Source organism: Mercenaria mercenaria, chromosome 1, assembly GCF_021730395.1.
Source record: "Mercenaria mercenaria strain notata chromosome 1, MADL_Memer_1, whole genome shotgun sequence".
Lineage (NCBI taxonomy): Eukaryota > Metazoa > Mollusca > Bivalvia > Venerida > Veneridae > Mercenaria > Mercenaria mercenaria.
The window spans coordinates 41646433-41673791 of NC_069361.1; the positions used below are offsets into that span (position 1 = coordinate 41646433).

At 34.7% G+C, this 27359-nt stretch overlaps 2 protein-coding genes across 2 annotated transcripts; one reads left to right on the forward strand and one right to left on the reverse strand.

Annotated features, from left to right (window-relative positions):
- Positions 1–632: 632 nt before the first annotated feature.
- On the reverse strand, positions 633–18051 carry LOC128556849 (uncharacterized). Its single transcript, XM_053542605.1, has 15 exons — positions 17973–18051; positions 16714–16892; positions 16177–16317; positions 14761–14929; positions 14339–14486; positions 13916–14037; positions 13103–13381; positions 12566–12769; positions 12025–12228; positions 9700–10425; positions 8849–9067; positions 8496–8591; positions 5889–6214; positions 5332–5533; positions 633–3172 (listed from the first exon to the last, which is right to left on the reverse strand). Exons 1-15 carry the CDS (start codon positions 18049–18051, stop codon positions 2883–2885), a joined length of 3384 nt encoding a protein of 1127 aa, XP_053398580.1. The 3' UTR covers positions 633–2882.
- A 909-nt stretch (positions 18052–18960) lies between these two features.
- LOC128557579 (uncharacterized) lies at positions 18961–25194 on the forward strand. The gene is made up of 10 exons (XM_053545079.1): positions 18961–19310; positions 19825–19867; positions 20097–20144; positions 20387–20437; positions 20699–20797; positions 21451–21552; positions 22056–22160; positions 22577–22678; positions 23136–23231; positions 23725–25194. The coding sequence occupies exons 1-10, from the start codon at positions 18976–18978 to the stop codon at positions 23758–23760; spliced, it is 1017 nt and encodes a 338-aa protein (XP_053401054.1). The 5' UTR covers positions 18961–18975; the 3' UTR covers positions 23761–25194.
- Positions 25195–27359: the final 2165 nt, after the last annotated feature.

Here is a 27359-nt window from a genome sequence, read left to right on the forward strand (position 1 = left end):
GGTGTATTTACCTGATCTCCGTTGAATTCTAATCCCAGGTTCGGCGGTTAGGTCAGCCTCCACCAGTATATCTTAACGTTGTGTAATAAGAAGGTCAGCCTCCACCAGTATATCTTAACGTTGTGTAATAAGAAGTTTGTTTGTTTCAAGTATACTGTATTAGGCCTCTGTTCACAGGGCCTCCACATCTGCATTTTAAACATATACTTTATATCATATGTATTTGTATATTGACATTTATGTGAAGCAGTGACCAATTTCTGCCAACCATTAATTTAAACGAAATTAGATATTAATTGCTTGCTATAGTAAAATTGTTAATAGTAAAAGTAATGTATTCATACAACTGTCTTGGGTTGTTCTTTTTAGCATTATTATTTCTGTGCCAAGCTATCTTCAGTAACTGACGAATATGATAAAATGTCATTATTTTCATTGAGGAACTAAAGATCCCTTATAGCAAGTGTTTGTCGATTTGTTTTTAGCAAATTCCAAACGTTTATTAATATGTACATGCCAATACATTTTGTTATCTTCTGGAATTAGTATAAAACAGAAGACAAAGCGAAGAAGCTGCTGATTATAGATGAATGATTATAAATGAATGACTGGCAGTATAAAAACTCTATGACAAGTTTTCATTCTCTTTATTTCGCACATCAAACATCAGTCATTCGAGACACATGTATATCGTGGTGGTTCAAACATATATAATCTAACCTAAATGGATTTATGGTCTTACATATCAAAGACGTTTAAATAGATGAATGACTTATTTCCTTACTAGGATAAAATGATACATATTATATTAGTGGTGATTTTCAAATTTTTCAACTGGTAATTGCATTATCCCTCTGACAGTACCACTCCATTCACACAGATTACATAAATTAAACTTGGTAATATTTACATATATGTATTATGGATTAAAGTAATAAATAATGCAAAAAATAAAATAACTCGTGCAAATAACATAAATAATACCAACAAAGTGGGAAAGCGATTATATCATTTGAACTGCCGCTACTTATAGCTGCAATGTGTATTTTATTAAGTTGTGGGACATCTTTTCAATGCATGTTTATTTTATCATTTTACTTTAAAAATGTAACAGCACATGCAATTTAATTATTGGACGAGGGTTATGCTCGTGTATACTCATTTATCTTATAAAAGAACGCAACAATTCTAAATTAAGATAAAAAAATATGTTCCTGTTTTACCAGTTTAAAAAAATATGGCCAAGAGTTAGGATGCGTAATGATCAAATTCCGAGTGCGTAGCATCCGAACGGGTGTTTGTATTTTATTAACTAATGACGTAATAGGAGCATGGTTATTATTTCGATTCTAACTACGCAAACAGTACACATTTTAAAGCACTACATTTTACGATATTACGTTGACGACACGTCGGCGTGATATTTAGCGTCATCTATGTAATTAGAAATAGCGCTTTCAAATTTGATCAAATATGCTACTTAATAGCATGTTTAAAACAAAATGTCATTTTGCAGAACTGTATTGATTAATTTACACACATATATACTGAGTTGCGTATTCGCTTTGTAGAATAATTTGCAATCATTCTTGCCCAAAATGAACTCTTCCACAGAAGTATTATTATTTCCGGTCCTGGTATGTATAAACAAAGGGGCCTGACCACCTACCATTTGGTGCCATGCATGCGCGTAGGTTTTATCATATTTGATATAAATTTTACAATGAAAGACATATTGGAATCGAAATATTCTATAGCAAAACCGTGCTTGAACACTATTTATACACGATGGTAGGTAATACCTCGAGCGTAATAATTTCACGAGGGTGCAGCGACCGCCAGTCGTGTATAAATAGTGTTAAACCACGGTTTTGCTATAACTTATTTCTTAAGTACTAGTAATTTATTACCTTGCAAACTATTTATGAACAGAACTATCAAATGAAAAAGACACAGATTTTGTTATTTGGCCTAGGACTGGGACGATTACTCGGTTAATCGGATCCGATTCGATTACTAGGAGAAACCGGTTTCAATTTTGCAAAACCGCTAATCGCACTTAAATAACAAATATCACGAACTGTACTTCTTATTTATACAGTTCTTTGACTAGCAAATAGACCCGCAGTATATTCCCACTAAAACACATTGAACATAGTCAATTATAGTCTCGGATTTGCCTGTCGTGATATATGTAAAATAAAATACACCAAAATATGACTTATCACATTGTTTGCAAGTTCGTTAGTTCCTAACATAAACCGCTGCTGGAAGTACCTTGATACCGTCGTCAGGAAAGAAAACAACATGTTCAATATGGCGGCCGATTAACCGGTTCGGTTCGATTTCATACAAAAGATTAACCGGTTTTAGGATTTCGAAATCGTCCCAGCCCTAATTTGGCCCAGTGTTACAATCAAAGCATATATATGACGTCACATCATGACGTCATACTTTATGTCATACTGTTTTGACGGTATTATTGAATCAAAACACACCAAATTCGCTCGAAGAAATCTAAAATTAATTTACTGCCCAACAAAAAAAGTCAGTACTAATTTATAAAATGATATTTTTTTTAAATGTTGTTGCCTACATGTTGGCACATGGAAAAGTCGTATAAACTGGAACAGAAATAGAATTTGATATGTAAATTGCAGTCGTAAAGTATAAAATATATAAACCAATCAACATTTATTATTTATTCGTATATAGACTGTTTCCTATATCTTTTTGAAATAGCAATCAAGGCGGATCGTGTGATCAAAGTAAAAGTTAATTTGTAAAATTTAAATAGCACACTTCTAGAATACACTCTGTTCAACCTATAGTAAAGCTAATAAAGCTGAAACTACATTCTCTGCAGTACAGAAGCAAGAATCTTAAGGTAACACAAGCAGATTGTTATGTGCTACAGTAAACAATCCAGAATACGATATTGCACGGACGCTGAAACGGACAGTAACACCAGCTTCGGGCAATTCACTTGTATCCAGCACAATTTCTATTCGTGTATCAACTGTTTCTTGCCACTGTACAAGATCTCCCTCTCCACCTTCAGCAAGTCTTGCTGACACTTCATAATACATAGGATCAGTTGACACGAACACATTATCCCAAGATGCAGTGGCAGTCGAAGTAGTTTCAGTCCAGCTTGTCCTGATTGCTGACCCTAGAAACAGAGATAACAGTATGAATTTGGTCCACCGTGATATCGTGTCGTTTTAAACAAATAATGAATTCACTTTATCTAAAACTAAATAACAGTTTCACCGAACTAATATGTAGTCTAATAGCAGTGCTTATGGCACGCCAATTGTCCAATAATTACGTGAATCCAGGTTCACGATCGAAAAACTAGGATTAACGATCGATAAACTAGGTTTTTCGAACGTAAAACCAGGTTCTTCGAATACTAACCTACATTTTCGAGCGAAAACATAAGATAACGGGCGTAAACCATAGTTTACGCTCGTGAACCCAGGTTAACGTTCGATAAACTAGGTTTCTCGATTGAACTATGAATTTCGGTCGTTATCCTAAGTTCACGAGCGTGAACCTAAATTTACGGGCGTAAACCTGGGTTCACGTGAACTTGGGTTTACGACCGTGAACATGGGTTTACGATCGTAAATATAGGTTCACGCTCAGGAACATAGGATAACGATCGAAAATCATAGTTATGTTCGAGAAACCTAGTTTATCGAGCGTAAACCTAGGTTTACGTTTGTAAACTGAGGTTCACGCTCGTAAACCTAAGTTCACGGTCGTAAACATAGGTTCTCGCTCGTAAACATAGGTTCACGTCCGTAAACCATGGTTCACGGCAAGCCAATTATGCAATAATTACGTTCTTGGTCGAAAAACTAGGACTATCGAATACAAACCTATATTTTTGAGTGAAAACATAGGATAACGGGCGTAAACCTAAGTTTACGCTATTGAACCCATGTTTACGTTCGATAAATGAGGTTTTTCGATTGAGCAAGAACCCATGTTTACGGGCCCGAACCTGGGTTCACGAGCGTGAACCATGGTTTACGAACGTGAACCTATGTTTACGACCGAACATCATAGTTCCGTTCGAAAAACCTAGTTTATCGAACGTAAACCTAGGTTCACGCTCGTATACCCAAGTTCACGTTCGTAAACATAGGTTCACGTTCGTAAACATAGGTTTACGTCCGTAAACTACGGATCACGGTCGTAAACATAGGTTCACTTCCGTATACATAGGTTCAAGGCCGTAAACCCATGTTTACGCCCGAAATTCATAGTTGATTTTATAATCCTAATATATTGACCGTAAACCATGGTTTGATAAACTAGGTTTCTCGACTGAACTACAAATTTCGGTCGTTATCCTATGTTTACGGTCGTCATCCTATGTTTACGCCTGATTCCCGGTTCACGCTCGTAAACCATAGTTTACGAACGTGAACCTATGTTTACGACCGTAAACTTGGGTTTTCAAGCGTGAACCTATGCTTACAAGTGTGAACTATGGCTTACGGCGTTATCCTATGTTTTTGCTCGAAAATATAGGTTAGTATTCGAAAAACCTGGTTTATCGATCGTTAGTCTTAGTTTTTCGACCGTGAACCTGGGTTTACGTAATTATTGGACAATTGGCGTGCCATAAGTGATTGCTAGCTAAAGCTTTATCAATTGAATATGTTTGCGGACCATAAGTCTTAAGTGTAAGGTTGAGAGATTAGTCTAGCATTAACGATTTGACAGAAGTAATATATCTGAGGTACGATTAGGTTATTTAACATTGGTCTGTACAATATGGTTTTACATTTGAATGAGTACCCTATTGGACGAACCAATAGATGAGATTTCATCTAAAGAAACGTTTACAAAAACATCGCGTCAAACGTTTATGATGTTGAATTTCATTTTATTTACATTTACATTTTTTATTAGTCAATAACTTTAATCATCGTCTAGTAAAGATGAGAATTCGGACTGAAGGTGATGCACCGTCCAATACGTAAAATATTGGACTGTCAACTAGTAAAAATGTGACTCGCTGATTGGAAGAGAGAGACATATGCATACAGCTGCAGATGGATCATAACAAAATACACGGACACTAGTTAGGTTATAATATCTCAACTTAAACACTGTAGACAGACATAGAGTAAATGGCAGTTTCATATCTCTAGTAATGAATATAGTGCAGTTAACAAATCTATGTTACGTTATTCTTTCTATGTACATCTGCGCGTTATTTGTATATTAGAAAATTATTCAAACTGACACAGTATCAAACAACATGAACATGTAACATTCACAATTAAGTTAGAACAACAGAGTAATACAAACCTGTAAGACTTGGTGGATGTGTTACTAACACAAAACGATCTGATATTTTCTGACTGTACATCTTTATTTCATTTATACCCGTTACAGAAACAGTGTATTCCCCATCTGCCATCGTCAGACCTGTGAAACTTGCGTAACTGTAACCCGACGAAGAAGTTTCAACAATTTCTGAAGTTGAAACTTTATCTCCATCCAGGGCAATCTAATACAGAAAAAAATCCAATAAGCTGAAACGTTAATGTTTCCTTCTAATATCTTTTGCAAAGAATAATCTCAATACTAATGCCCTGTTCGCAAGCTCTGTCACATGAAAATATGTTTAAATAGTTAAAATTTCAAATGCGTAACAGGACCATATACGTTTCTTAAATTGCCCTGTTTTAATAAATGCATTGTCAAACAACATTTCTTTCAAGTATTAAATGCTTAGCTGTTAGTCATTTTATGAAAACTTCATAACATAAATTTAAACAGTTTACATCGTGTATAGTAGGACCCTTAAAACTTAAATCTGTAAAATTGAATAAAACAACAAAAACATTGAATACATTTTATACCAAATAACTTTGAACTCCTTCATCAGATTTAAAACCCGTCCACCTGAATCGTATTTCTGTATTGTTGCCATGGTAACAGCTTCTTGTCTCAAACTGGGTTAGTGAAGTAGTTAACAGTTCTAATATGACGTCGTTAACCGAAGGAGGAGTTTGTAACAGTCTGACTCCGTCTGAGTAGCATTTATGCGTTAAACCAGCACCATTAGTACATCGAACAGTTACAAAAATCTTGTCAGAAGGACTAGTTTCAAACAGCTTACTCGCATTGTTTTCATCTGGTTGCAGTGTAAGATATGCCTGAACTGATGTATCACCTTGAAATGTACCTGTTTTTAAAACCAAGAAAAGAAAACATACTTAAGACATACTCTAAAGAGCAACACCCTTTGGGGGATAGTAATACTGACTGTTATGAAGAGGTTGTTGTTCTGGGGAGGTAAAATTGATAGTATATTTTCAGCTTAGGGAAATTTTGATGATGATGTCATGTACAAAGGGGTTTTTGCTTAAGAGAGGGCCGCTCGAGAGAGGTTGTACTGTACCTAAACGGTGTAGACAAAGCGTAGCAATAATTTATCGCACAAGGGGTATGCACAGCTTATTAAGCGTTTAGAACAGGAAAATAAAAGATCAACTGAGACGAAGTTGCCAGAGATTCCACCTGCACTATATAATTATAACCAGTCCTTTCAAAACCCGCCACAAATTAGCGGTAGGAGTATGTAGTATTGTAGTCGTCCGTCCGTCAACACCAGTCTCTCTCACCTTTAGTTCGGACGATAACCTTAATACTACTGAAGGGAAGTTCTGTTGTATCTCCCTTTTTCTACTTTATTTTCTTTTATCGCCCGGCCGCTGAAGGAAATATCGTGCACAAATAACAAATAACACAAAGAGCAAAGCGAAGTAACCGTAACTCTGTTTTGAATCTGCATTTTATCTCAATTGTTTCGAATTTTGTAATTAATTTTCTTTGGGCCGACACACTCTTTGCCGGAAGATAACTTTAAAATTTCCATTGTAAGGAATTATTTCATATGGCGTAGTGCAGAGCGAAGGAACCATAACTACGTATTTTCTAATGACCACCTTATGTATTTAATTTTCCTTTGTCCACTGAAGGGAATATCAAATTACATGAAATAATGGTTAATGTAATGAGGTACAGTGCGGTTCAAAGCAAAATAAAAAAAAGAAACAACAACAATATGATTTTGTCTTGATTTGTGTTTGAATGAACTCCTTCTTTGTTATATCCAGCCACAAAAGCGGGAGGGCTATACAGTACTTCAATCCATCCATCTCTCCTCTGTCCGCCACACATTTAGTCCGAGAGATGAATTTTAAGACACTAAATCGAATTTAAAAGAATGGACATAATGACAGATTGCAGAAAGTCCGAGTGCAGAGCGAAAAAAGCATAACACTCTATTGAATACATTTTAAATTATTCCCTTTTTTTACTTCATAAACTGTAACCATCATTTGAGTATTTTTGTGAATTATTAACCCTTTCCTAATCATCTTTTTTATGTATCCAGACTATATCATTTTAACTGCTGAAGGAAATAAAATAAAACTTAAAATAGTTATAAATGTCAATGGGAGGAGGTGCAAGAACAAAATAATCAATTATATTTCTATTGTCGGTAAAGGTTAAAAGGAAAATTTTAGTTTTGTTTTGCGTGTGTAGTTGACAAAATCTCACACCTAAAAGAACAACCTTATGCTAGTCGAGCCAAATGGAAGTTGTCATATATACATGTATCTTCCCAATCTAACCTGATGCTTCTAGAAAGAGTATCAATTTAAGTAAATCACCAGCACTGAACCCTTGTCTGGACTCAGTCGCGCACGGAAATCGAACCTGGATCACTGGCGTTTAAGTCAAACCCACTAAATACTAAGTTAAGGACTCCCTTATACCTGACTTAAGTGCCTTCTTAATTACTGAAGGTGTTTACCAATAGATAGGTAAGTTTTATTTGCAAAACTATGCCCCCTATTCCCTTGATTACCGATTAAACCCTTGTGCTAGTGTTTTACACAGCGGCGTCTCTCAGACTGCTCTCGTTCAGATTATGTACCGAGGGTCTCTTAAACGTTTTATTGAATTGGCAGCAGAGCTTTCCCATTTAAAGCTATTCGGGCATGTTGCAATACACATATAAATCTTACATATAAGAGTTTCATTCAATAACCTCATTTCCAATCAAATAAAATATTCAATTACTGAAATATATGAAAATATAATAGAAAATAAAAAAAAAATATTTGTGTGTTTTGCTGGGGTTAACGTATCATCGACACAGCCATAAGTGATATGGCAACTGTTCACCTTTTCACGGCGGAATAAGATCCTAGGTGCCCCGCCTTGTACCTTTAGTCACGGACACCCACCTATGTAAAATTCTACGCCCCCAGCGAGGCTCGAACCTACATCAATTAGGAACAAACAATTTGAAGTAAGCGAGCTTAACACCCAAATTATATTATGAAACAGGTTTTACTCGTTTCACACATTTTTGAAAAGACTGTAAGACAGACAAACGGCTACATGCTAAGTATACCTTTTGGAAAACTTAGGACATAATTAAAAAGACATACCTAAAGCCCACTGGCATTCTTTAATTCCAGATTCAGGATCAGATATATCCCAATGAGAATCAAGTTTTAGCCCTCTTATAAAATCAAGATCTTGACCTAAAATGTTCAATTCATCAGTTGATTCTCAACAGATACCTGTAATATATCTTGCGACTGATTAATTGATAGTTTATATATATAAACATAATGATAGAGTGGAGTTTATGTTACTGTTGAAAATCCGAAAAAAAAAAACGTTTAAATCCGGTAACAACATGATTATATTAAATTTCATAAACTTTGAATAACTAGTATATCTATAGAAAAATACTTGCTTGATATATAATGTCTCTTTAACCTACCTAGATACTTACCAGTTATTGAACCGTCGTAAACGTACTTGCATTCGGGGTGTGTAAGATCAATCATGATCGGGTCCGAATAACTGATTGATCTCAAACCTGCAGCATTAACTGCGACAACGGTTATAAATACCACTGTGTTGTGTTCGAGTCTTAGAGTGTTGTTGCTGGCAAATGTTCGCCTACCCACACTGACAAATGGTTGCAACTGTGCCCCACCATGCACAGTGCCTGATAAACAAATGAAATTTAAAAGTTTTTTTACAAGGATATGCCTCAAAATTAGTCTAGAGACGTGTATTTTCATTAATCAGACTGTAGTTAATATAATTAATCCATCAATTTTGCCTCTCAATTCTAAAAAGAACATGAAGTCTATAACAAAACGAGCAACACTCGTCATCTCTCACCACTCCTCTCCCACCTCCGTCCCCAACTAGTATTGGCTTAAGTGAAACCTTATCATGATAAATGAAGAGTGGTACGACTTCATTGTCCCAAGGGATCAGAAAACATAAAACAACCAAAGTAAGTCAATGTTAGGTTGCAAATATATAATAAAACTTCTTTTTAAATGTACGTACACTGCATTATAATTACAATGCAAATAGCACAAGCATATACTGAAAAGCAAATTAAATGTCAGTTCGTCAGTTGGTAAAGTACACTGACTAATTTTAACATTATTATTATTAGTTCATAATATAAGATTGTAGTGGTAGTTAAATTAAACACCTCAAATTGTTCTTGTTACTGATTCTAATATTCTTTACTTACTCTGTTTAATTTTTTTTTAACTTGGAAATAAAACAAAAATATCAATCTGAGAGAGTAGTGAACTAGCAGATACATTTTGTAATTACCTATTGCCCACATGTACTCTAGGATGTCAGTCTCCGGGTCGGTGAAAGCCCAATCTGCATGTATTGATGACCAGTCATGAACAAATACTGTATGTACGTTTACATGACCTCTTGCCTCATGTGCGTCAGTGGATGACACTTCGCAAAGCTGAAACTGAATTCCGTCTAAAGCAAAAGCCGCAAGACTCTTAACCGTTCCAAATTCCACTTTAGTAATGTTAGAATCCGAGTGAAAAAAGAAGACATGCTTTTGCCATGCGTATGTTTCCGTATAAGGCTTACTATACATTATGAAAACATGTCTTTGGGCATTTACCTCTGTATAACCTTCAACTGTAGATAACTGTAACGTATTTGAAGGTATTGTTGATGTGTAAAAGGTCAACCTATACCTACTATGCATAGTAGTATTTATAGTTTGAGATATCGATCCCTGTAGATGTAAACTGAATGCGCCATGCTGTGCCATATTCGATTTGACAACAGAAACACAAGTGTGTCTTGATATATTCCACTGTGAGTCAGATATGTTGTCACACATCACATATATTTCTTCTAAGTGCATATCATTTTCAAACGAGGAATCCTGTAAAATGTTTTGTTGACATTCAACCAGTTTAGATCGAACAGGTGCAGTAGTGTCAACAATCATTCCATTAGACGATACTAGTTCAGACACATGACCAACAACATCGCGCGCCCTTACTTCTCCCCTCACAAGTGTACCTAAAATTTACTTATCATGTGATAAAATTGAAGTAAAATTGAAATAGATGCGTTACATGTACCACATTTAAGTTACTTGATGTTTTAGATATTTATGTACAAGTCTATGTGTGTTCTAAATATGTGAAACTGCTAGAATAAGGAATCATTGAATATATTACTGCTTATTCGCAGGAAACATCAACCAAAACACAAATAAAAAAGAAAATGTAAAAAAAGATCTTGGAGAAAAAATGTATACTAAGATAAATATAGACACACTTTAATTAACGAAATGGATATCCGCCATTGCATTCATACTGGACAATTGTATTTATCATATTGTGTTTATTATATTTTCATACGAGATTATTATTTCTAATGTTTCTTTGTGTTATTTTTCTTTGCTAAATTAAATGTAAAGTTAATATGCAATTGTATTTCAAATATGTTATACGAATATGATAAGACATTTTCCGTTTAGTGCTTTGACTAACAGTGTTTGAGAGAGTCATGATAAACAATGTAATGTGAGTGATATATTCTATTCATATCAACCTTTCGCAGAGAGATGCTAACTTTAACATCATTTTGAAACGGTTATAACCTGATACTTGAAAGAATGCACGATATAGATTGCTATACATTTTGGTAATAGAGTATGTTAAACGCATTGTGATCAGACTTGCAGCAATCATATGATTTTTCTTCGCAAAATCTCAATAAATTCAAATAATCATAGAACATGTAAGGACTATTAATAAGACATGAGACTGCAATTTCCAAAACAGCATTTCAACAACAAAAATAATAAAAAATGAAATAAATAATCTGTACTGTACTATGTCGTATTGGTACAGGTCCTGGCTACAGCCTGGGATGAAGATTCAGTACCTTGGATAGCCATATTAATCAGGAAACGTCATCGAAAGTGACCAGATACAATTTAAGTTATATCACTAGTTTGACCATATCGACATTGACTGAGCCCCTACGACTGAATTATCATACCCGCAATGTGTAAAGAGCTCTTAATGCCATAACAGGATAAATATGATCTTCATCATATGAAGTTATTATGGTACGTTTTGGCCGTTGTTCAAGTCCCAAAATAAGTAAGTGGTCACGCATGGTGACTAAACATGACAGGGTTAAGATCCTAAAGCAGACTTGGTCATAGGAACACCCCGGATAGCTACAATGTGTTGTTGCCCTTCGCTTAGATACTAGTACATATAGTCATTTTGTCCCGTATCAACCCAAACCACCTTAAAAATATTTTTTAATATTTACAGGATTTTGAACGACGACTTATAACGCTGACTTTCTAGATTCAAACAAAGTTTACCGTTATTCCTTGTCTGAATACAAAATATATAGTTCTCAAACATGTTTCATGTCTTCATAAGATAAAACCATAAACCCCGTGTTGCCCCAGAGTCTAGGTCCTTTTGCATTAATATCAAAAGTCTTGACAATGGCAATCAAAGGTGGTATTGGAAAAATTTGGTAAAATTCCATCAAATAGGAAAAGTCTGAAAATACAAATCTCTTTTAAAGTAATTACACAAAGTATAAACCATGTAAATTTTAACCATATAAAAATCAATGTTATATTACCTTGTTCAAGCTTGTCTTTTGGGTAAAACTGAATATTGGTTGCAATACCAACTGGTGAGAGTGGTTTTATATCACAGGTGCCTGCTATTGGACCAGAGGACACACAGTATTCGTAGGTTTGTATTCCAGATCCGATATCTGAGAAACCGTGCCAGAAGGACTGAACATGACCTGTTTCAGTTGTGGCGTACTTATCAGGCAAAACTGAGAAATACGTCAAAAAAGAACATCATACCAATATTACCACAGAACCATTTATAGTACAACGGATAAAGTCTGTCTACAGATGTTTTATGTACTAAAAAGAACATATTTTCAAACTCAAGTCTTTATAATTGGTAGATCAAACATGTAGGTCAGTCTCTTGAAAATTCAAACATATGACGACTTATAAAAATTGTATGCAAGCATTGAAAAAAGAATTAAAAGCAAAATGTGAACAATATAATAATATAACATTACTACTTGACTGTGGTACGAAATTATACTTTGGATTTAGAATGGTTTAAAGTTGAAGAAAAACATTTTTGTATATTTTTACCAAAGCCGTCCATAACTATTCCAGAGGTAGGGGGATGTACGTCAAGCATGAATCCATCTGACACTTCCGTAGTGTGAAGTCCGGCCAAGTTGAAGGCCTGCACAACAGTATAATATTTTGTATTTTCCTCATATCTAAATCCTGTTATGTTGAAACTTGTTAAGGATGAGTGCAGGGATTTCGAAACGATGTGCAAATCATGACCTGATAGGACGAGAGGAGGAAATAAATGAATGCAAACCTGTATAAAATACGGTAAAGGCAAAAAGAAAATGAATCTGTCATTCAATCTTAAGCTTCTTATAAATAAGAAATATTTATGTAAAAGATTGTATCACACTTAAGATTCCACCGTGTTGTATAACGTCTATGCGCAATTATTTGTATTCTTTGAAAAAATTCTTCAAAGCTTAAATGTAAGCAAATATGTACGTAATTCGTACTGATATGTATTTTGTATGTGCGTGTGTGCAATCAATGTATGTAATGGATCATCAAGGATCGATAGTAGTATTAGTGAATAGTGCATATTCGTACCCCCAGGATGGGTGCTAATATATAGATGATATCTCGATATATCGCCTCCAAACTTTCCAGACCAATAGGCCTCTATCTGCATGTTTCTTGTGAAGAAATCAACATCTCTCGTGCTTCCCCTAATTACTTCTTTCACATTTTTGCCTTTGATGACGATTGACAAGGGTGGGGTATGGAAGATCGTTACTCCAACGCTTTTGAATATTGCATATGTCTCACTGTTGTACCAGACTCGGACAAAAACAGAGTACGTTTTGTGTTCTTCCAAAACTTTTCTTCCTGGAATAGTTGCAAAATATAGTTAAATCTTTAATTAGACGTATGCATTTGCCTTCAGCGAATAAGACACGAAATGCATTTTTGGATCATATACATGTACATATTGTTCCGTTTAAGAGTGTCAGAGAGTCAAATTTGTTGCAATAGACACATGTTACGATACTCACAGTCTTTTATTTGCGCAGATTTTTTAGAGAAATTATCCGCCGTGCAAATTAATTATTAAACATAGCAAACCAAAGCTTAAGCTGACTGTGCAGATTACGAATGTTTAGACGTTTTAAAATATAACATATAGTTTCGAAACTGAGGAGCGGATAAGCGAAAGCGATTTCAGAACTTTATCGTGATGACTGAAGGTACATTTGTAGAAGTGATCACGTAATTTAACAAGAGTTGAATACTGCACCTACAACGTTGCATTGAAAATAGATAAGCGACAATGATAAATTCCTACACCACTCGCTTAATACTGAGTCAGTTGTCCATTTACAACAAAAACTATTGAACAGTGAGTCGATGTGTAAATGATACCTCTATCAACAGTAAATACACAAGAGTTGTCTTGTCCAGCATCATGCCAAACTCTATCCGTTACAGTGTCAAAAACACCCAAGGGTGTATCATGGACACTCTCACCTACACTCCATTCATACCTGAAGGAAGATAATTTTCTATTGAATGTTTTTTTTAGAACTAAGTGTGATAACGTTTAGCCATATTATACATATGGTAATCTTTTTTCTTCTTAAAGGAATATGCGAGCGTATCTAAAATGATCGTAACATGTGATTAGTAAAAATTAGTTGGTTGCTTATCATATTTGCTCGTACAAAATAAAAGTTCAATTGTCGAGCAGAATACATTTATTGTTTTTAATTTATTGATGGCTATCTAAACTGAATCAGGAGTTGACTAACAAAATAGTGCGAAATCGAAAAAAAAATAAGCTCTTACCACACCGGACGAACTCCTTTTAAGTTCTTTACGCTCCATTTTGCTGCAAGCATTGTATTGACGGGGGAATGAAACGGATGTGGATAGTCGTCAGGAAATCGTAAATTGAGATAGTCCCTTACCTCAATTAAGGTATTAACAGTGTCGTCTGAAAAAAAAAACAGATTTCAAGACCATATATTGTAGGAAAGAAAATGAATATGCTCTTACTTCTTTGAACGAGATCTTGCTGTTTAAATATTAATGTCACATTTTGTGAAAAGGCGAAACATACAATAACTTGACTTATAAACGTTTTACAAACATAATAGAATTATCAGTTTAATAAACTGTAAATGAGAAATAACAAGAACATCATATATTAGCAGAACAAAGACGAACAAAAGCAGAACAGAAATAATTTGATAATGTCCTAGCCGTACCTGTTTCACTGATATCATTACAAGGCTTGATGTTGCGACATATATTTCCATGTGGAGCACAGACACAGTGTCCTAAGCAAGAATAGCTGTCGCACCTCCGCACCAACTCCATAATACCTCCAAAAAGGAGGTTAAATTGAGAGTGTACTACTGCACTTTTAAGTCCCACCTGACACACGAGACATGTTAATGTATGTTATTATGTATCTTTTCAAATATAAAAACCCGTTAACGTTGATATCTAATATTAACAAGAGCTGTCAGTGGACAGCGCGCTCGACTATTCTCAGTGCTTGATAGTATAATAATAAGCAATGAGTAAAACTTTAACATTACAATAAGCATATTCTAAGTAGTAAAGGGGCCATAATTCAGTCAAAATGCTTGATAGAGTTGCCTCCTCCTTTTTACAGACTAGGGTCATGATGGTAAGAAAGTATGCAAAATATGAAAGCAATATCTCAATGGACTTTGAAAATATTTGGGGTGGTACGCAAACTTTAACATTTATTCTAAGTCAAAAAGGGGCCATAATTCAGTAAAAATGCTTGATAGAGCTGCTTCCTCCTTTTTACAGACTGGGGCCGTGATGGTAAACAAGTATGCAAAATATGAAAGCAATATCTCAATGGACTTTGAAAATATTTGGGGTGGTACGCAAACTTGTACATTTGTGTGACGCTCACGCTCACGCTCACGCCGACGCCGGGGCGAGTAGTATAGCTCCCCTATTCTTCGAATAGTCGAGCTAAAAACACAACAAAAGTATGATACTGAAAGTATTAGATTTGTATCTAGAAAAATGCCCGAGCTTTGCAGCTGAAATACTGCGAGATTTAAGGAAAGCAATATTATTCCGCTGAATAACGAGAACATATTTCACGATGCAAAGCTAATAATCGTTTTATTACATACGTATCTATACATAATAATATTATATAAATAATATGAATGTGTTCAATAGATCGAATAAAATTGACAAAACTTAGATAAACCTTACCTAAACGACACACATTAAAATGACATCACGCATCCGATACGAAATACACATATGAATATGGAAAACTATTGACGTTCCCGTGCCAAAGAAACTTTACGGAAAAGAAAAGCGGATATGTAATAAATAGTTTTAACGTATTCTCTGCTTGCATCATACCAATTTCATATTGATAATTTTCTATGGTCAATGCTTTGCAGATCATTTTGAAACAAATCAGCGGTATATTTAAACTACTTGTTAAACCAATATTTAGGATGAACCATTAAGATGAAAATCTGAAAATACAGACATACGTTAGAACGTAAACGTTTCCTGAGTCACGAATAGTTATGAATAAATACTTCCTTTAATCTTATCTTTTTTATAATTTCTTTAATCTCGAGTTGTTTGTATAAATCAGTATAATATTGACATACATGATTCGTCGCTGTTACACTTATATAGACTGTTTTGTTCTGACTGAGCCTTTGAGTGCGAAATTTGAATGTCTGCACTTTACCGTCTTCGTGAAATGAAGAATTATGACTGTGTTGTACAATTATTGGCGTTTGGGGATTCTGCAATAGAAATATAAATATACAAATGTATATACGCTCGTAAAACAAAGTGTATAAGCATTTTAGAGCTGGGTTTCTATTCAACTTCTTCAGCTGTTTCAGAGTTGTTGACTTATTGATAACTGTATCTTTATTAAGTCTATATTTATTTCCCTGTCTTTTGGAAGGGCTTTTATTAGAAGTATCTGAGTATATTCTACTTAAATACTTCTATATTAAATGCATATATTCACTTCGTATTATGAGATAATTTTTAAGTAGTTTGATCTCTCTTATTTTCATAAATTTTGTCAAGAGAGGAGGAAAGGAGCATGCGTATAGTATATCCATACACAACCTTCGAATAAATACTACTGTTATTTCAGTGTCTATATCTATTCGTCTGTATTTATTTACCTCATTTAAATCGTTACCCATATACTGACTGCCGATATTAACAGTATATATATGAATATCAGAATGAACATCATTAAATCCAAGCCAAGCAAGATTTAGAAAAACAGGTGTCCACGTCATCCAGTTTTCAGGTTGACGATTTAAAGCCGCTGCATGGTCTGTGTTGATGGCAAACGTTCCTGTGACAAGTGAAGATAACAGAATTTATAATCTGAATATAATGTAAGTTCGTCCAATTATGTACGTAAATGAAAATATAAACCTCGTTATCATCTCGGGGATTGTAAAAGAAATATAAAACAACCAAAACTATGTTATAATGCTTATTACGATTTTGCTATGTGAATAATATAATTCACGTTTGGTAAATATATCGACGAGAACTGATGAAATTTTAAGTTCAGCTTTCATACTTGCAGCAAACAAGCAGTAGCTCATTGATCTTTGGTCGGACTCGTCAAATTTAATAAATACATGTGCCTCTTGAATTACATTATGGTGTACCGCCTCGGCAGCCTAGTGGTAGAGCGTCCGCTTCGAGTGCGGGAGGTCGTTTGTTCGATCCCTGGCCGCGTCATACCAAAGACGTAAAAAATGGTACTAGTAGCTTCCTCGCTTGGCGCTCAGCATTAAGAGGATAGTACTAGGACTAGTCAGCCCGGTGTCAGTATAATGTGACTGGGTGGGGTATCATGTCATGTGTCTACGGAGTGATATTCCAGTGAGGCAGCACTATAGGTTGGGCATTGTGCTCACTGCTACAATTAGACACCGTCGTTCATATGACTGAAAAATTGTTGAGAAAGACGTTAAACTCGAACACACACACACATTCTTGTGTGTAAATGTGTAAATGTTGAGTTCTGCTCAACCCGGGGCTGGAGGACGTGGACGGTAGCTTGCACTTCCGATAACGTCCATGAACAGGCTCAATCAAAATGAGCCTGTAACAATTCCGTTTATGTCGTGTTGGGCGACCTGTAGTTTTACATTTTTTTTTATTATCAAAGCAGCGTTCTTTGTGCCGTTAGGTGGCCGTAAAAAGTCTCCCCGTACCTTCAGTCAGAGCTGTTATATTTCGATCTTTTCAGATCAAATTTAAAAGATTGAAGGACGGGAGGAGATTTTCGATGCGTTAGGTCACACTTGTAGTTATGGAAAATAAATGTCAGCATGGGCATGCAAAGTATGTCTAATATTACGATATAGCTGCTTAATTTCATATTACTTTCCAGCAATGAAGAAGAGTTCATACATACGGTCTATGAACCTTTTTGTATCACGACCCGTGTTAAATATATATGCACAAAGAAATTTCCCTTTATTTTCAAAAATCATGATTACATGATTTCTTTCCATAAAAAATCTTCAACTTTAAAAAGTTAAAATATGAACATATTTTTATCAAACAATATGCATGGTAACATTCAGATACATGTATGACTGTAGTGGACGGAACTTGGCTCATATCTACTATAAGCTGTGAAACTCAAGAGGTCGATCTAGGACCATCATGTCTTGTTTTTGAGAAACGGGCTACCTATCGATGTTATATGATGTAATGCAATATCCCGCCAGTATATATGCGATACATTACTGCAATATAAAGGCTGTGAAACAAATGATTTTAGCTCGACTATTCAAAGAATAGTACTGTAGAGCTATTGGACTCGCCCGTGCGACGGCGTCGGCGTTGGCGTCCCGATCTGGTTAAGTTTTTGTATGTAAGCTGGTATCTTAGTAATCACTTGTGGGAATGGATTGAAACTTCACACACTTATTTACTGTCATAAACTGACTTACACTGTACAGGTTCCATAACTCTATCTTTCTTTTTTACAAAATCATGCCCCTTTTTCGAGTTAGCTGTTTTTGGTTACGTTTTTGTATGTAAGCTGGTGTCTCAGTATCTACTAATAGGAATGGATTGAAACTTCACACACTTGTTCACTGTCATAATGTGACATGCAGCACATAGGGTCAATAATTCTACTTTGCATTTTTACAAAAGTATGCCCCTTTTTCAACTTAGCTGTTTTTGGTTAAGTTTTTATATGTAAGCTGATATCTCAGTACCCACTAATGGGAATGGACTGAAACTTTGCACACTTGTCCACTGTCATGAGCCGATAAGCACTGTGCAGATTCCAAAACCCTGTTTAGCATTTGTACAAAATTATGCCCCTTTTTCGACATCTGTATTCATTCAATTGACAAGATTGTTGAATATTTGAGCGTTGCTGTCCTCCGACAGTTCTTGTTATGGTTATATTATCCATATCGGCAGGTTTAAATCCCCTACAGTATTCTTGCAACGATACAAGGAGAGCTGGAAGTTTTGACTTATACTATACCTGCGAGTGTCCTGGATCTTGGGAAGGACCATATTGTGAACAAGATGTTGATGAGTGTGCGAGAGGTTTTTGTGAAGCTTGGAAGGTCTGTGATAATAAGATAGGAGGTTATGATTGCTACTGTAAAGCCACGGACATTATTTGTAAATTGTCACTGGAAGTGTGGGAATTCTCAGTCATCGTAACAGCTGTCGTTCTTGTCCTTGTTGTTGTTTTAGCTGTGTTTATTGTGCGGAAATTCAAGTAAGATTATTATGTTGTATACGTTACATTCCTTAAGAAGTACTTACTAGAATTTCTAGTTAAGATGAAGGTTACATAACAAAGAGGTTGATATCTGAATCTTATAACAGAATTAAATTTGAGTTCTGTTGAACATATAAAGAAAGGTAAAAATATCAAATTTTATAGCACAGATAATACAAGTTAGTATATAATAACTTTTTTAAAAAAGTGATAAAATAACTTACCGTTGCATTCTACGTCATCAGTGTAATTTTTTACAATTGTGCTGTCTTAATGGTATCAACAGAGCTTTTTTCTGATACACAAACATTTGCTCAATTAGCATTTTTCTTAATATCAAAGAAAATGAGAGGTAAATTTGTCCATCTGTTCACCAAGCTATGTCCATGATATTTTCTGTTGTGTATTAGTTTAAGTAAACAAAAATAGTACCGGACATCATAGCAGATATGCAAATCATTGACAATGTGTGTGATTAGTTACGTTAGTATTATATTGTCTTATCATGCAGGTCAAAGAAGAACAAGATGAAAAAGGGACACTTCGACAAAGAGGTTGGTGCAGACGTACACTTTCTTTTGTTCTGTCTAAAAGACTTTGATAAACTATAAGGATATACATATTCGTTCGCATATTATAATTGACACATTGCAAAATATAACCGTTTTATTGTTATCATTTTTTTGTATATTTCTTAAAGTTTTATTAATGATTTTAATAAAGATATTTCACATTTATACAGGTATTGAGATAGATAATTATTTAATATATATTTTTTTCCAGAATTCCAGATCAAGCATGTCTTTGACTGCCTTAATGAAAAATGCACGGGTATGATGTTCTTCTATTTCTTTTGCAAATCAATACCTAATTGTATTAGACCAAAAGACAATACTGCTTCTTACTAAGAGATTCTCTGCTCTCAAATTGTTGTTAGTCAAATGTAGTTTTACTTTAACGAGGGAGGACGGAAAATATTACTAACGTTTACATGAAATAGAAGAATTGCTTACATCCTCCCGTAAATCACTGTGCATATAACATACCTAATATTAAAAGTATTTTTATTTCAGACTCTTGGTCCAGGCCGGCCCCATTTAGGGAAGGTTGCGCCATTACCTGTGGTATGATAACATATTTTCTATTTAATTCAATTATTTATGCAGTTTAAAAATCTATGATAATATCTAAAGAGAAAAAATATCTTGATTTTGAAACAGACTCTTTTTAACTATCTGAAAAGTTTTAACCTTTCTTAGGTGTAACGCTGCATAGTAATGACTAATAATTGTTTCCGTTAAATAACTTAATTATATTTTTCATAATTGGTAGATTTTACCGCAAACACAGATTATCTGTTTTATTTTAGATATTTTACCTTTCAGGACAATGAGGAAGACAATAGTGAAACAGACACCTCTGCCCCTCCACTACTCCCGATATCTACATTCCTTACAAGCTTCTTTCGTGCTGATGTACATAAAGTAAGAAAATCCTTCACCTTGTCATAAAAGACAGACTTTTTAAATTTATTGACAAAGAGATATCCATACTATTTTACTGTGACAGTATGCACGAAGCAGTTTCATAATGTTGCTAATCTTGCTAGCGCATAGAATGGTACTTTATTGACAGAGAATAACGGCCACAGAATACAATCTTTTTGTTGATTCTTTTTTCATTGAGTTATTTACATGTTATGAATTTGACTTCCACCAGTTGATTTGATGATTTATTTCTATATCATTAGCTGGATATTTTTGATGAACCATCATTTTTATTGCTGTTCGTTTACCTGAGTAAAAGATACAAGTAAAGCTGGAATATATTTCATGAAAATGATACTCGAATATCCCTTAAACGTTCAATAAACGATTGTTACAGTAGTAGAAATAAACACATTACTTAAAAATCATTATAATTGTTAGAAGCCTAAAATAGGCTAATATAAATGTAACACATTACGATGAAAATTGTCGTAAGTTTACTCAAGTACTATATTTAAGTGTTCTAGTTGAAGGACAGCTAAGAAAACGAAATAAAGTAATTACAGGTGCACTCCACTTTGTTAGTCGAAGAAACGATGATACTTTTAAAACGAAGACAGTATATTGTTATCCCTTTATATCACAAATAGGCCGACACCAATTCTGAAGACGATGGGTTTGTACATCCAGCACCAAAATTTGATCGTACTCAACTTGTAGCTGAATTTAAACAGAGAAAGGAGGAACTAGAGGTATTACTGAAAGACATTAAAAGAAAGTGCGGATACTCTTATATACATGTAATAAGCCCGAGAAATGTGTCTTTAGAAAGCTTTTCTAAAAATGAGTGTCATTTTGTAAATTAGATATGAAATACAACATAACAAACTACTGTCTATATTTGACAATGAATGATTAATGATAATACTAATAAAATGTAATATCGGAAATGCAGTATATTGTTGTTTGATCGCTTCAGTACTGAACAATGGTAATTCCATGGTGACAAGAATTTTCGCAATATGTTAAATAGTAATATACAGAAACGAGGGAAACATTACAGTTTGCGGTGCACGCATTTCATCTTATAATATATTATGGCACAGACGCCAATAATTGCCATTAACAGACTGATTCATGCTTCAGATATTTTCTTGTATCAAATATTACTACTGCATGTGTTCCATATTTCAAATACGGAAATGATTAAAACTTGTACAACAATACTTATGCAAACATATTTGCACAATTTCAGGCAATGGATGACATACAAGAGGACGACATGCACGACCATCCACCGCCCGAGCTGAGCCAGTCACATTTGGTTACAAAGTATCGCAAAAATGCCGTCGCACCCTTGGTAAATTGAAATTATATTTCCAAGTTGTATGCCAGTGTCATAATTAAAACTATAATGTCTTGTATTAAATTTTATTTTAGTTTTTGTGGGGAAATTATTCGATGTTACATGTAATAAAGTTTTGTGACTGTCTTGGCGACATGAAAGGTTTTATAGGTTTCATTTACTCTCATAATCAGACGCAGCCAAACCGATTCTGCTATTATTTAGCTCGGTTGCGTTCTATGTGTCTAAGAAGAGGTAGACGGAATCTTCTTACAGATTTGACTTGAATTACCTTACTGATAGACATTAGGGTTTTTGATAAAGTAGGCATTTTAATACTGCTAAATACAAAAATGTATATGGGTACTATCGTTCGTCGAGTTTTAAATCATTATGTGTTTATCAGTATATTTTTTTTCTTTCTACAAAAGAATAATGACAAACGGAGAGTCCGTTCCGAGTTCAAGCTTTTCTCAGCAGTGAGCAACCTGGAAAGACTGGATAACAGTAGTAATAACATGGAAAAGCTAATGGTATTGTTTTGATATTTAAATCTACATTTTGTTACCTAGTCATAGAATGTCAACAAAAATAGATAAATCATGAAATCACCTTATTTTATTATGAGACGGCATATTTAATTTAGTTTGATGTTGTTTTTTTGTTGGTTTTTTTTTTTGTTTTGTATTTTTGTGTGTATGTTTTGTAAATAAAAGATATTTCTGTCTTGCTATTAAACGCCTTTATGTGTGTAAACAAATAAATTATGTCGTAAATACAAAACATTAATTTTGTTTTTATCGACACTTTGGTTTTCCCTGCCTTATAGGTAGATTTTGAACAATTGTGCGGATGTTAAATTTAGGTTCAATTTGGAATATCCTTCTGTCATATTATTCTCAGTTAACCATTACCTTCAGTCAAAAACCAGTATATAATTCTGCTGGTAGCCGCACCATGTACATGACTAAATCATATCATTAATTTAAGGATGCATGTGACGATGAAGTGAATTCGCCGGAGGATACGCATAGAGATGTTAGAAATCTGGAAGATACTAGTAACATCAATCTAAATTTGCTTGTGGTAAAACAACTGTCCTATTTTGTTGTAATGTTATTGTTTGAAATCAATTTGTATTTCTATCGACAGATGTGTTGTCAAATGCCAGTATTTCTCTGAGGTTTTGCTTAAATGAGAAGAGTCTTGTAACTTAATCAAAATCAAAACAAACGGCTGTTTTGTGACAATGTTATTATCCGGAAATAATCTTGCACGAAATTGCGCAAATGCACAACACAGCCATGTCGGTTATATGTACGTACATCATGTTAAACAGTTTTAATGTATATTTTGAACTTCATTTCATATGTACAGCTTAGTATGTAAGGGTAGGTTTAAACATTTGTTTAATTACGTTTCGGAAAAAAAAGTTTTTAAAATGGTACAAATAGCAAATTCAAATTGACTATTTCTTAATTTATTCTACATTGACATATAGTTAGTTCTATGTTGTAACATATTGAAGCATTCTTTCCTGTATCATACATGTCCTAAAGTCAAGTATTATGCATTTCAGGATTCTCTTGATGGGAATGTGCAGGAAGAAAACTGACATAATATTTAAACAAAGACTAAACATTCTGTGAAAAATATATTCCAATCAATAACATCCACAAGAAGGAGTGTATTTAATTAAATTTGTTTACTTATATATACTAGGTCTACAGCAGTTATAGTTATAAACATATAATGTTACTATTAATTATGCTGAAATGACATTTTGCTTTTTAACTTATAACTTTTATCGTTTTTTATACTCTCTCTCTCTCTCTCTCTCTCTCTCTCTCTCCCTCTCTCTCTCTCTCTCTCTGTGTTTCTTAGATATCAGAACAATATTATTATGTGTATGAACATTTATGCTTTCTTTGTTGTAAAAGTTTGAAAAGGTAATTAGACAAATAAGATGATATAGTTTTAAATTGCATGCAAAAATGTTTGCTAAATCTCTAATTGAATGCGTTGTAAACTTTTATATCGGACATTTAGGTTTTCGTATTATACTATCGCTTTTAATTGTGCTGCTTAAACATTAATTTTAAGTATGGTTGCTTATTTCTCCCATGAGATAGCTAGGTAGCTATTGCGATAGTTCGATAATTAAAAGAATTATCGTGATAAAGCGGAGATTTCTAAAAAGATTATCTCAATAGCAAATATTATTGCGAAAATTTACATTATTATTTCGTTCCCTTTTGCGCGAGTGAAGTACCAACAACTGCCATTTATTAGCTAGGAAAAGAAATTATGATAGTTCGAACTTTCCTGAAATGTTTCCTGGAAATATTTTTGAAAATATTATCTCGATATTTTTTTTTCTATTTAGTGCCGATAGCCGCCATTTTGATATCTATAAATAGTACCCTACTGAATCGATTGAACACTGTTGAAACCGTATTATTTAACACTGAACTTACCACCACCTGCAGTATATACTGTAGACTGCAAACCTCAAAGTATGGCACCAATAACTGATTGATATCATCGTGTACTATTTATATAGCTAATCTAGCAGCTGTGACGTTGCAGTAACGGAATTCTGGGCTTAAATGAAAACAATAATAATATTAGGAAAAATAAATAACTGCTATAATATTTTCAGAAAATTGCACAAATTTCCAGGAAGGTTTAGAATATTATCGTGATAGCTACCAAGTATATCGTCCAATTTCGAGCATTAACGTGAAATTTTGCGCTAAAATATTTTCACAGAATATTATTTGATACGGATTATTTTCCAGAAAGAAAAACACACAGACACATATCATATTTTGCTTCAAGCTCTTTGAACAAATCCTTAACATATCTGTTAATAGAAACACTACAAACGAAAGGAAATACAGCGACCACTTTATAGGTTGGTCACTGATCATATGATTTTATTATACTTTTCGTGTGATGTTGTTTTTGTCTTGAAATTGATGTTTGTAATATTTAACCTTTCCCCTTTACTTTTGATCTTTCTATTTGCTTTTGAAAAATAAACAGACTCTAAAAGTGCATTGTCTTTTTGTAGTGTTATGAATATAATAGACCTTATGCAATAATGACAATGACAATCGTCATTTATATTACAGTCTCGACAGCATAAACACATCAAAATTTTCTTTTTATATACGAGACAACTAAATTCAATATTTTTACGATTTTGAACCCCCGCCACACCAGCATACTGTATTTTTTTATGCCCCTGAAGGGAGGCATATTAGTTTTCAACTGTCCGTCCGTTAGTTAGTTCGTTAGTCACAACGTTAACTTTTTGCATGAAGGCACTTTACTCGCAAACCACTGCATCCAGGACCTTCAAACTTCACGTGCTGATAGTACTTATTGAGTACACCACCCCTACTGACTTTGGGGTCACCAGGTCAGAGGTCAAGGTCACAGGGGCCAACGTTAACTTTTTGCATGAAGGCACTTTACTCGCGAACCACTGCACCCAGGACCTTCAAACTTCACGTGCTGATAGTACTTATTGAGTACACTACCTCTACTGACTTTGGGATCACCAGGTCAAAGGTCAAGGTCACAGGGGCCAACGTTAACTTTTTGCATGAAGGCACTTTACTCGCAAACCACTGCACCCAGGACCTTCAAACTTCACAAGCTGATAGTACTTATTGAGTACACCATTCATACTGACTTTGGGGTTACCAGGTCAAAGGTCAAGGTCAAAGGGGCCAACGTTATCTTTTTGAATGAAGGCACTTTACTCGCGAACCACTGCACCCAGGACCTTCAAACTTTACCTGCTGATAGTACTTATTGAGTACACCACCTCTACTGACAGTGGAGTCACCAGGTCAAAGGTCAAGGTCACAGGGGCCAACATTAACTTTTTGCATGAAGGCACTTTACTCGCGAACCACTGCACCCAGGACCTTCAAACTTCACATGCAGATAGTATTTTATGAGAACACCAATTCTACTGACTTTGGGGTCACCAGGTCAAAGGTCAAGGTCACAGGGGCCAACGTTAACTTTTTGCATGAAGACACTTTTCATGCGAACCACTTCACCCAGGACCTTCAAACTTCACATGCTGATAGTACTTATTGAGTACACCACCCCTACTGACATTGGGGTCACCAGGTCAAAGGTCAAGGTGCTGTGGGGGCATTTGTCACCATTAGTGACAGCTCTTGTATAATTTTAAACATATCCTATCGTTTTATCGTACCGCTCGAACAACGAAGTTGTAAGGGGGGATATATTGGTTTCAGGTTGTCTGTCTGTATGTCCGTCTGTCCGTCCGCAGACACAATCTTATTCGCACCAACTCTCCCTCGTCCCCTTGACACAATTACTGAAACTTCACACAAGTGATCAGTGATGTTCAACAACAGTAGTTGTGCATGGTGCACGCTAGATTATCTAAGAAAAAAAACATTGCAGAGTGATGGGACTTTGATTGTTTATTACCATACTATATACGTAGGGTCTGAGTATGCAGTCTTGCGCGCGCATAATCTCTTGAATCCATGCTCACTATTTAATGAAACTTTATACATAAAGTGACCAGTGGTAACGCTAGTTGTGTATGGTGCATGTTAGGTTATTTTTCAGAATTAAAATGTGCATAGGTATGGGACTTTGCTTTTGTTAAGAAATTATATACATACAGTCTGCAGATACATTTTTTTGCGCGCCTAATCTTCAGACCCCTCTCACACAATTTAATGAAACTTCACACAAGTGATCAGTACCTACCCTAATTGTGCTTGGTGCATGTTACGTTTTATTTAGATAAATATTCTGCAGAGTTATGGGACTTTTTTGTTAGCATACTATACTATATACAAAGACACAATTTTGTGCGCATCAACTCTCCTCATCCCCTTTACACAATTTAATGAAACTTCACACAATTGATCAGTAACAACAATAGTTGTGCATAGTGCATGTTAGATTCTTTCAGAAAAAAATACAGAGTCACGGGGCTTTGCTTTTTATTACTATACTATATATATAAAGTCTGCAGATGCAATCTTGTGCGCGCTTAATCTCCTGAACCCATGTGCACAATTTAATAAAACTTCACACAAGTGATCAGTACCAGCCCTTATTGTGCTTGGTGCATATTACGTTCTTTTAGATAAATATTCTGCAGAGTTATGGGACTTTTTTGTTAGCATATTATACTATATACATAGA